The 12,137-nt window shown below is 47.6% G+C and overlaps 1 protein-coding gene across 5 annotated transcripts in view; it reads left to right on the top strand.

Annotated features, from left to right (window-relative positions):
• The window catches only part of LOC119955738 (myosin-2 heavy chain-like), a 66,063-nt gene extending 54,795 nt beyond the window's left edge, over positions 1-11,268 (top strand). For 4 of the 5 annotated variants that reach the window (XM_038782248.1, XM_038782245.1, XM_038782247.1 and 1 more), the window contains exons 12-14: positions 470-612; positions 6,732-6,873; positions 11,007-11,268. In XM_038782248.1, the coding sequence (XP_038638176.1) occupies positions 470-612; positions 6,732-6,873; positions 11,007-11,171 (450 nt within the window). In that variant the 3' untranslated portion in view covers positions 11,172-11,268. Of the gene's footprint in view, positions 1-469; positions 613-5,424; positions 5,480-6,731; positions 6,874-11,006 lie in introns of all 5 variants that reach the window. The other variant, XR_005458523.1, reaches the window with a different exon arrangement.
• Positions 11,269-12,137: the final 869 nt, after the last annotated feature.

The following is a 12,137-nucleotide window of genomic DNA, read 5'->3' as shown; positions in this document are numbered from 1 at the left end:
AATATCCAATGGATCACATCTCTGATTCTGGATGCTTAAAATAATTCCAGTGCAGCGGCAGAGTGATTAGCACTGCTGCCTCACGGCACCCAGGTCCCAGGTTCGATTCCGACTCTGGGTCACTGTCCGTGTGGGGTTTGCACATTCTCCCCGTGTTTGCGTGGGTTTTGCCTCCACAACCCAAAAATGTGGATTGGCCGCACTAAATCGCCCCTTAATTAGAAAAAAATGAATTGGGTACTCTAAATTTATAAAAAATAAATAAATAAAATAATTCCAGTGAATTATTTCTTAAACTGGGTGTTTAGATGTGTTCTTCTCTCACATCTAGTAAATTGCATTGACTGTAGTAAGGCAGATATTTGTAAAGTTAAACCTCGGGTAATTAACCCCATTGTTTGAATCTATCTTTCCTAATGAATTCCTGGCAGTAATTAGATTAACTCCTCTCTAATTCTCTTCTGCTTAGGTTATTCCACTTCTAACACATCTCTTCCCTGGAAAGTCTAGAGATGAGATTTTGGCCAGTAAAGTTGTGGAATCTGTGAGAGCAAAGCTAAGTGGCAGCCTCCATTCCTGTCCAACTCATGACACCAAAATGCTTCAGGACAGGTAAAACTCTGGTTTCATCATGGCTGCGAGCAGTTTGAAGTTGTTCCAATGTTCGCAATACGCTGTTCTGTCTCTTCCCTGCGCCATCGGTGTGTCGGAATCACTCCTTCCCAAAATCCAATCTTTTTCTCAGTATCCCAAAGCTCTTCAACCCCTCACCTCTCTCAATGTGCCGATCCCACCATAATCTTCATGCTTTTGAAATCCAAAGCTTGGGAGCCACCTTGAGTCGCTTCTTGATTTGCCTTGGCTTCTTCTCCACGTTTTTCAACCTGCCTTACAATTTGCCCTACAAAGCTTTGTCCAGCTTTCTCAGTTGAAGACTTTTTTACGTGGTTATTGTCTTCCTGAGTTAGGCCATGCCATGCGAACAATGCCAAATGACATATTTTATAAATCTTGCTTGAGTGACATTTACCTTCCCCAAAACTTTAAGAGTCACCGACAAAGGATGGGAGCGGACTCACATGTAGAGATCAGGTTCCTATCCTTGACATTTCAGTGAATCAGTTTTGCCACAATCTGGCGCTATCCCACAGTGATCAGATTTCACTTGTCGTCATGGGATTCGAACTCACAAGCTCTACGTTGCTAATCTGCGGCCCTGATCACTGCAATGCTCACAGTTGCTGCAATAATTACATTGCCTGGTTTGTAAGTCTTAACTCTCCAGCAAGGATTTTGAATCGGATAAGGTCATTCATGCTGGGAGGAAGAATGCTGGTTGAAACAATTCAGAGAATTTCCCTCATTTGGGCAAACTGCAAACCACTGACATCGCTCCCCTGCCGGATAATAAGGGATTAAGGGAATTAACAAGACGTCACTCCCCACTTCCCTTATGTGTAGGAATCAGATTCTATCACTTATTTGATGGTGTTATATTATCAAGAGCATTATGTTTCTTAGCCTTTTCTACACTTCCATCAAACTGAGCTGTATTGACAGCACCAGCAATTCCCTATTCTGTTGACCTTTATATTATTAATAGGACCAAGTGTATCAAATTGGGCTCTCATTGCACAGCTACTCTTTCTAGACCACACCCATTTTTGGGGGCAGTCCCCAGATCAGATACTGCGCCCCCAGGTAAAAAATGCCCCCAGTTCACAAAAACCCATCCCCCAAAGAGATATCCTAACTGCTAGCACCTGCCTTGGTTCAAATCAGTAGCCATGTGACCCCCAAACTGCCAACGATTGTTCAATGAAGTGGGTGAGGTTGTTCAGTTGGGTGGGCTCCGATTGTGGGGAGCGATCTCAATCTCCCACCTTCGTCTAGCAGAAGGGGTGGACGGACTGTAACCTCAACAGAGGTTGAGCATTGTGGCCACAGTGTGCATACCCTGTTGACACGCCCTGTCCAATCACTGCCATTTGCCCCTAATCCCTGGATAGTCCCTCAAAGGCGAATTTTGTGTGAAATGTGATGGTCAACACTGCTGCCTCACAGGGACAGGGACCCGGGTTCGATTCTGACCTCGGGTGTCTGTTAGGATTTTGCACTTTCTCCCCTGTGTCTGCGTGGGTTTCCTTCGGGTGCTCCAGTTTCCTCCCACAGTCCGAAGATGTGCAGGTTAGGTGGATTGGCCATGCTAAATTGCCCTTTAGTAAAGGTCAGGTGGAGTTACGGGGGAGTGGGCTTAGGCAGGGTGCTCTTTCAGAGGGTCAGTGCAAACTTAATGGGCTGAATGGCCTTCTTCTGCACTATAGGGTTTCTATGATTTCTATGAAGAGGAAGTGCCTTGGAGCTAAAGCTTCCAATTAGCAAGGGTGGGTGGATGGTGGGGCCTCTGGTAGCCTGATTAATGAGTGGCTGCTGGAACCAGCCGTTGTGACGATCCCTGCAATTAGGTCAGAATTTGCCCTTTTGCCCTTGGTTGGTGTGGGTGAGCGTTTGTCTGTGTGTCCCTGAATTCTGGTTAAAAAATGTGATCACGGGTTTCAGAGATGGCAGAGAGTAGGGTTTGAGAGGATGGGGATATATTTATAGAGGGGAGCTTTCCTGGCCTGAGGGAGCTGGAGGAGAAATTTGGATTGGCAAGGGGCAATAAATTTAGGTACCTGCAGGTGCGGGACTTCCTACGCAGGCAGGTATCAACCTTTCCGCTCCTACCACCAAAGGGGAATACAGGACAGGGTAGTTTCTAGAGTGTGGGTGGGAGAAGGGAGGGTTTCTGACATTTACAAGGAACTCATGGGGTCGGAGGAGATGCAGACTGAGGAGCTGAAGCGTAAGTGGGAGGAGTTGGGAGGAGAGATAGAGGATGGTCTCTGGGCGGACGTACCGAGTAGAGTCAAAGCGTCCACAGTGACCCAGAGCCGGGGATCGAATCTGATACAATTTAAGTTCGTTCACTGGGCTCACATGACAGTGGCCCGCATGAGCAGGTTCTTTGTGGTGGAAGATAGGTGCGCAAAGTGTGCGGGAGGACCAGCGAACCATGTCCACATGTTCTGGACATGCCCGAAGCTTAGGGGACTTTGGCAGGGGTTTGCGGATGTCATGTCCAAATATTGAAAACAAGGGTGGCACCGAGTCCAGGGGTGGCAATTTTCAGGGTGTCGGAAGATCCAGGAATCCAGGAGGAGAAAGAGGCAGACATTCTGGCCTTTGCTTCCCTGGTAGCCCGGAAACAGATACTATTAGCTTGGAGGGACTCAAAGCCCCCGAAGTCGGAGACCCGGTTAACTGACATGGCGAGCTTTCTCTGTCTGGAGAAAATCAAGTTCACCTTGAGTGGGTCACTGTTAGGGTTCGCCCGGAGGTGGCAGCTGTTGGTCGACTTCTTTTGCGGAAAATTAACCATCAGCAGAAGAGGGGGGGGGGGGGGGGGGGGGGGCTGGGGGTTAGCTTAGTTTAGAGTAAGTGGTTAGTAAAGGTGGGATCAGTGGATTAGCCCTGCTGCCTCACGGCGCCCAGGTCCCAGGTTCGATCCCGGCTCTGGGTCACTGTCCGTGTGGAGTTTGCACATTCTCCCCGTATCTGCGTGGGTTTCACCCCCACAACCCAAAGATGTGCAGGGTAGGTGGATTGAACATGCTAAATTGCCCTTAATTGGAAAAAATCAATTGGGTACTCTAAATTTTTTTTTTAAAGTATAGGTGGGACCTGTAAGGGAGGGAGACGGCTTTTTCACTATGTTTATAAATTCATGAACATTGTTTATTTTGTTATTGTTGTAAAACCATAAATACCTCAATAAAATGTTTTTTTAAATGTGATCACGCCATTGTCGAATCACCAGATTCTGATACAGCACATCGACATGGTCTGCCTTGGGTGTAGTTTAGGGATTGTCGCCTGTCCGACTTTATACTCGACAGTCTAGTTCTCACTTGGGAAGGCCCTGATCTGACAGAGGATGCCTTCGTGGCTGCCGTTTTTATTCTGGGGGGGGGGGGGTCACAAACAATGTCCAGATCCATGGAGACTCAGTCCTGGGCCGTGTTACTGGCCCAAAACTGGGCAGTTACTGGGCAGCACGGTAGCACAAGTGGCTTCACAGCGCCAGGGTCCCAGGTTCGATTCCCGGCTTGGGTAACTGTGTGGAGTCAGCACGTTCTCCCCATGTCTGCGTGGGTTTCCTCCGGGTGCTCCGGTTTCCTCCCACAGTCCAAAGACCTGCAGGTTAGGTAGATTGGCCATGATAAATTGTCCTTAGTGACCCAAAAAGGTTCGGAGGGGTTATTGGGTTACGGGGATAGGGTGGAAGTGAGGGCTCAAGTGGGTCAGTGCAGACTCGATGGGCCGAATGGCCTCCTTCTGCACTGTATGTTCTATGTTCTATGTCTAAAATTGACTCAGTGGCTGCTGTCCCGGTCCCGGCCCCAGCCCTGTGCCCAACCTGGATAGTAACAGGTCCCGAGCGTGGACCATCTCCGTGGTCAAACTATTTGTAGCCCCTTCCCATCATACCAGTCACCCAGCTTTACAGCAAAATAAAACCCTGACACAAAATCTCTATCGGGTTTAACTTATTTTCAAATTTGAGCTTTTTTTTAAAGATTGAACTTGGAGATAAATGTGTAAATAAATCTGATAAATAACCATGTGCAATGATGCTGAAGGCCCCTCCCACAAAGTGTTCAGTGTAAATTTGGACAGCAAAGCTTTGAAACATATTGCTGATGGACCATAAGACCATAAGACATAGGAGCGGAAGTAAGGCCATTTGGCCCATCGAGTCCACTCCACCATTCAGTCATAGAACATAGAACATAGAACAGTACAGCACAGAACAGGCACTTCGGCCCTCGATGTTGTGGTTGATTTCAACTCCATTTACCCGCTCTCTCCCCATAGTCCTTAATTCCTCGAGAAATCAAGAATTTATCAATTTCTGTCTTAAAGACACTCAATGTCCCGGCCTCCACCGCCCTCTGTGGCAATGAATTCCACAGACCTACCACTCTCTGGCTGAAGAAAGTTCTCCTCATCTCTGTTCTAAAGTGACTCCCTTTTATTCTAAGGCTGTGCCCCCGCGTCCTAGTCTCCCCTGCTAATGGAAACAACTTCCCTACTGGACATGTTTATTCCCCTGCACTAGTAAACATTATTGGGTGTATCAATATTTTGTACAGACTGTACACACATGTTACAATGTCTGCAACTTTCAACCTACAATGGCTCAATATTTTCACCCAACAGATAGTGGAACAAAGTTTTCACATGCCCAACAGGTGTTTTCCCCGTATATTTTCAAAAACATAATGCCACATTGCTGAAGGGATTATATGCAGGAAGGAAACTTCCGTCTTTTAAGCTCTTGTTTCTCATAAAACGCTTTTTCCCCTACGCCATGTGGCCCAGACTCATCCTTCGTCACCAACTGAGGAAATTTGTTGTCCAGATGTCAATTATCAAGGTCAGTGTGAACACTCGATAACAAAATCTTCAACTTTTGCCAAAGCGGCAAATGTAATTATCTATATAGTTAGTAACAGTGATGCAGGCCAGCAAAGCTGTTTCAATCTCCCTCCCAGGGCTGTTCTCACATTTCCAAAACTATTGGGGCATCTCTTGCCCTCGCAGTTAAAATTCAGTCAAAGTATTTCTGTCCGATTCTGTCAGCCCAGCTCAGTGGCCGCCTTCTTACCCAGCGGCACGGCAGCACAGTGGTTAGCACTGTTGCTTCACAGCGCCAGGATTCGATTCCTGACTTGGGTCGCTGTCTGTGCGGACTCTGCACATTCTCCCCGTGTCTGCGTGGGTTTCCTCCGGGTGCTCCGGTTTCCTCCCACAAGTCCCGAAAGATGTGCTTGTTCGGTGAATTGGACATTCTGAATTCTCTCTCAGTGTACCCAAACAGGCGCCAGAGAGTGGCGACTAGGGGCTTTTCACAGTAACTTAATTGCAGCGTTAATGTAAGCCTACTTGTGACACTAATAAAGATTATTATTATTGAGAGTTCCAGGTTTCACCATAGTCCTGAGTGCAGATTTTAGCCTGCCAACTCACTGGAGAGCCCGGAGGGAGTGCCGCACTGTCAGGGGTGCCACTTCTGAGAGTCCAATCTGTCTGCCCGGGTGGACGAGTAAAGACCCCAATGACATTATTTGAACAAGAGTAGTTCAGGTGTCCTGGCCAATAGTTATCCCTCAATACCACCTCAGCTGAATTAGTTATCTATCCCCTTAATTGTTTCCTAAATTACCAATTAAGATCCATTTAAAATTTAATACCTAATGGCCTTTACATCATAATAGAGAAATAAGCATATTTTAAACACTATTTTCACTTTCCTTTTCTCATTTAGAATCAATGAAAATTTATACTTAAATACTGCTTTTCCTGTCATTCATGAATGTTAATTCATGATAATAACCCTTTATTGTCACAAGTATGAAGTTACTGTGAAAAGCCCCTAGTCGCCACATTCCGGCGCCTGTTTGGGTAAGCTGGTACGGGAATTGAACCCACGCTGCTGGCCTTGTTCTGCATCACAAACCTGCTGTCTAGCCCAATGAGCTAAACCAACATACACTGGCAAACAAAAAAGGGAATTGACAGCACATTCTGACAGGGGCATTGCTTCAAATCTGCTGAGCTGATCTCTTCTAAATTTACAAATGAGGAAGCAATTTAATTTCAGCTTTGGCACTTTGCGTACATTGCAGGCCAGCCCTTCCAACGCCACCAAAGCACCCAGCCAGTGAGATCGTTGGCAGAAAGAGAGGTGTGCAGAAGGCAGAAAGTGATTTTGCATCTTGTATAAAGGAAACGGGCCAGTATGAAGAACTAGCAGAGAGAAAGAAAATGGTGAGGAGAATTTGAACTGTCTCTTTGAAAAGGGGGATCTAACCTTCATTTCTGTGGTAGTAGCTGTTATTGGCACAAAGAAAGGGATTCACTCTTACAGTGGGAGATCCTGTAGCACAATGGGTAATGCCCCTGCCTCTGAGCCAGGAGCTCCAGGTTCAAGTCCCACCTCAGGACCTGGTGGCCGAGGAAGGGGCGTTCGTAACGCAGTTAGAAACAGATTGAGCATCGACCTGAAAATCTTTCCAACGTGCCAATGGCTGGCAGTACGAGTAGGAGACCCCCCTGGTCAGCCATGCTCAATGAGCAGTGGTGTCCCTCAAGTTATAAGTCCTGGCGACCGTCCAACAACCTGCTCCAGGGTTTAATAGCTATGGAATCAACCTACTTCAGTGTACCACTAGGTGGGAAGAGAATTGGAATTGAACCCTTATAGTACTAGTCACACTTGCCTCTGGGCCCCCATGAGGTCAAATCAGGTGGAGAACTACAATTTATTGCAGTTTGATGTCCTCAGAGAGGATACGAAAGAAATTTACTGGAATGGTTCAAGGGATGTGGGATTATAGTTGTGTGAATAGACTGGAGAAGCTGGTTTCCCTCCTCCTCCTCATTCAGGCACATGCCACAGGTGAGTGTTGCCAACCATGGACTTTCATTTGATTGGTAAAGTACGGGAGTGGTTTGCTATTGCCTTCTGCAGTATGGTTGATCGGGAACCTTTCCCACTCTAACCACCTTCCAACCAGCGTGTTGGAAGGATTTCACGGGCTGATGATCAAACTGTTTAGCTACAGGTGGGACTTGAAGCTGGAGCTTCTAGCCCGAGGGTAGACATGCCACCCTCTGAGCCACAAGGTCTTCCTCCATTGTTTATGAGATACCCTGGTGAGCTGGTTTAGCTCACCAGGCTAAATCGCTGGCTTTTAAAGCAGACCAAGTAGGCCAGCAGCACGGTTCAATTCCCGTACCAGCCTCCCCGGACAGGCGCCGGAATGTGGCGACTAGGGGCTTTTCACAGTAACTTCATTGAAGTCTACTCGTGACAATAAGCGATTTTCATTTCATTTCAATCACGACACGGGAGAGTAGATGATTCAAAGGTTTTAATCATCTGAGAACTGTACAGCAGCCGAGAAGTGTGCTCATCACATGTTGCCTGAGTGAGCCTTAGCTTATATACCGTTTCCTGGGGGCGGAGCCAGAGGCGGAGTCCCCCAGGGTTCCAAGCCCGGTCTTAAAGGGCCAATGCATTAAAGGTAAGGTACCATTATATCAGCTACTGATAACATTCATCACAGTTTACCCTAGAGCAGAGAAAACAAAGAGAAACTTTAGTAGAAGTGTTTAAAATCCAGAAAGGTTTAGTTGGAACAAATAAAAGAAAAACATTTTCAGGGTGTTAAACTGAGGGCTCAGATTGAAGGCGATTGGCAAAGATCCAGAGGCGACATGTGGAAAAATACTTCATACAACAAGTGGTTAGGATTTGGAATAATTTATTGGGTAGCAGATAGGGATTCAACCGGAACCTTGAAAGGGAAATTCAAGGATAAAATCGTGGGAGAAAGCAATTCAGCCTTATTGGAAAAGAATGACAGAGTGGGATTTCTCTTTAAAAAAACCAACAGACTGGACTTCCGGTGATGGCGGGCGGGAGGCAGCCGCGCGTTGGAGGGCTCCCGTTCGGGAACGGCATTGTAGGGGATTGACGCCGGGTCCGAGAGGCAGCCAAGGCGGTAAAAGTCAGGAGAAAACACAGGGAAGGGATATGTCAAGGGCCAGTAAAAAACGGCCGTGAAAACAGCCGAAAGTCCGTCGGGGAGTAGAAAGGTATCCGCGGGGTCAGTAAAGAAAATGGAGGCTGGAGCACCAGGAGAGGCCCCATTGCCTACGGCTGAAGAAATAACTAATGTGATGGCCGTGGAATTCGAAAGGCAGTTTACAAAATACATGGAGCCAATGAGGAAGGAGATGAGGGAGGTTTTGAGTGTGCTGGTGGAGGAGGCGATTTCCCCGGTGCTGACGGTAGTGGCAGTGCACCAGTGGTGGAGGTGCGGGAGCAAGGGAAGGCGCTGAAAGAAGTGGAGGAGACATTATTGCAGCACGGTGATCAACTTACCTCGATGGGGAAGGAGATGCGGAAGGTGATGGAGATTAACAAGGATCTGCAAGGAAAAATGGAGACCTGGAAAACAGATCCAGGCGACAGAATTTGTGAATTGTGGGGCTGCCCGAAGGAGTTGAAGGGCTGAGGCCGACTGAGTATTTTGCCACGATGATGGCGAAACTATTGGGGCAGGGGGAGGATCCCTCCTGATATGAACTGGATCAGGCTCATCGGTTGTGGAGGCCTGTACCAAAGGCGAGTGAGCCACCAAGGGCAGTGACTCTGTGCTTCCGTAGGTACAGTGTGAAGGAGAAGGTCCTGTGCTGGGCCAAGCAGAAGCGGGTGTTGCAGTGGGCTGGAGCTGGCATACATATATACCAGGACTTTACGGTGGAGCTGGCGAGGAGGCGGGCTGCTTTTAATTGGGTGAAGAGGGCACTGTACATCAGCAAGGTGCAGTGCGGCATTGTATATCCAGCGAAGCTGAGGGTGACTTACAAGCTGAAGGACATTTATTTTGGAACAGCGGAAGCAGCGGAGGAGTTTGCGAAGGCAGAAGGACTGTGGCAGAACTGAGAAATGGCCATGTGCTGATGTAACCTCATGACTGTATATTCTTCCTTTTTTTGTTTCACTGCGTGTGGGCTAAAGTAGCCAATGTTGTATATATTTGGGCAAGAGAAGTGGGGGGACTTGCACTCGAAGTGAGGGCTCTTTGGGGTGTAGGTGGATATGCGGGGTGTGTGCGCTAAAAGGGGATTTCTGGGCTTTCATAGGGCCGGGCAAGGGACCCGGGCAAGGGCCTCCACGCTGGCTGGTTTAAGCCGGCCAGTGAACGGGAGTGAGGTGGGGGGAGGGGCTGCGGCCATCGGAGCCTGGCAGAACATGGTCCGAGTGGTCTAGCCGGGGTGGAAAGTTGGGGGGAAGGAACCGAGATTGGGGGGAGGAGTTTCACAAGAGGCAGTGGACGGGAGGAGTTGGGGGGGGGGGGGGGGGGTTGTTTACACCTCTTGTGTATCATGTACGGTACTCTTCAGAGGTTGGACGGCATTGAGTGTGTGTGTGTGTGTGTGTGTGTGTGTGTGGGGGGGGGGGGGGGGGGGGTGTCTATGGTGACCATGGGCGGTCCCGGACTCCTTTTTTCTTTGCCTCCATTTTTTGTTTCCACCGTGGGAGGGTTTGTTTTATTGGATGTATATATTGACAGGTGGGCTGTTGTTTGGGGTGGTGGGAGGATGGGATCGTTGTTATTGTTAAGGGGATTGGTTTTGTATTTGTTACCGTTTACTGACTGTGGGTGGGGTGTATATTTTGAAGGATAATGTGAAAATGGAGAATAAAAACATTTATTTTTTTAAAAACCAAGACTTGATGGGCCGAATGGATTCCTTCGTGTTGTACTCTCCTGTGATTTTAAGCAATATTCTAGGTTGGAGGACGCATAAATATTATCGCCCAACAAATTATATCTTAAGGTGCCAGGTTCAGATCCTGGTCTCTCCTGAGCTACATTGGCGCCACGGGTATGACTGGGGGTGTGCTGTACTCGGCCTGTTCAGCTGGGTTATGGATTGGGATGCTGCCTCCCGAATTCCGTCCAGTGAAACCCCCTCTGAAAACTGTCAGCACAGGATGAGAGTTGGCTGCTGTACTGCTCTCCATAGTTGGCGGCTGGTCCACCAATGTTTGACTGAATCAGATCTGCTTCTCGCTTGGAGTTCACTCAGTAACATCTCCGCCACGGGGTGGAGGGGGGGGGGGGGGGGGGGGGGGGGGCTGGTGCTCCCAGGTACAGCTCCATTGAAACCAATATTGAGAACATTAATTTAAGACCAGCTTGAGAGCCCATTCAGGGCGACCTGATCCTTGAAAAGCATGTTGGCATCGGAACGTACTCTTTTTAAGTGAATGGAAAGCAGTTTGAGAATGGGTGTTTCCATCAGTTGGGCTTGTGGTTTAAGATGTGATATCTGGGGACTGTAACTATGTCTAACAGTTGATGCACTTTTCTGTGTTGATGCAGCTCACTCAAGAAATCCAAAAGTCTCTTCATTACAGGAAACCTCTGCTGATTGACAGCCCAGATATTAGGATGATTTTAAAGCCACCCCCAGCCTCAGAAACTGCATCGCCTAACAAACCATGCAAATGGAAGGGGTCTCGCTCCCTCTTTACAGGCGGTAATTGAGTTCACTGCTTCTTCGGCCAGTCAATTCAATGAATTCAAAAATTGTAATGTTAATGTTTGCTGGCGGACTACCGAATAAAGAGATTTTTAAACCTCACGTGTGCTCGTGCTGCACCGTCAATGAGCACAGAATTAGAGTCGTAGTGAAATACCTTATTGTCCACTGTGTTAACAAAAAGCACCACTGCAGTTGAATGAGAGGATAGGCCTTACCTTCCAGGATTTATACACATTCAATTCATTAAGGCAACTCGTATAAATACGCGGAAGTTTGAATGCATCACTAATGCCAAGCTGGTGCGCTGTGTGAGCTGGAGTAAGAATTGGAATGTCACATTTCATTGACTTGCTATATCAGTGAAAGTTGTTGTTTGTTTGACTTTCAAGTATTAAAACTGGCAGTTTTGAAATAAATCCTGCCAGCCCACCTCCCACTACGATCGCTGTACGGATGTTATTAACTGCTACATCTTTTGGGTAATCGAGAGGTACGTAAAGAGCTGTCGTACTGTAAATGTAATACATTTACAACACTGGTCATGCAGCCGCTGTTACACTGTTCACGATAAAACAGTTTTGAAGAGTGAGCCATTTGATGTGGAGCCTAAAATGTACTAAGGTTTTCCATCAATCTTGGTAGTTTATAATTAGCTGGGGATGGCACAGTGGTTAGCACTGCTGCCTCACGGCATCAAGGACCCGGGTTTGATTCCGGCCCCGGGTCACTGTCCGTGTGGAGTTTGCACATTCTCTCCGTGTCTGCGTGGGTCTCACCCCCACAACCCAAAGATGTGCCGGGTAGGTGAATTGGGCATTCTGAATTGCCCCTTAATTGAAAAAAAAATTTGGTACTCTAAAAAGAAAAACAAAGTTTATAATTACTTACAATGACCTCTATGTTCCCAATAAAAATCATGGCATTAACATGAACTCCGCCGCACACCCCCCCCCACCCCCAACTTCAAC

The sequence above is a fragment of the Scyliorhinus canicula genome, chromosome 21 (assembly GCF_902713615.1).
Source record: "Scyliorhinus canicula chromosome 21, sScyCan1.1, whole genome shotgun sequence".
NCBI classification, from domain to species: domain Eukaryota; kingdom Metazoa; phylum Chordata; class Chondrichthyes; order Carcharhiniformes; family Scyliorhinidae; genus Scyliorhinus; species Scyliorhinus canicula.
The sequence above is the reverse complement of the archived record's forward strand: the minus strand, read 5'-3'. Positions and strand labels throughout refer to the sequence as shown.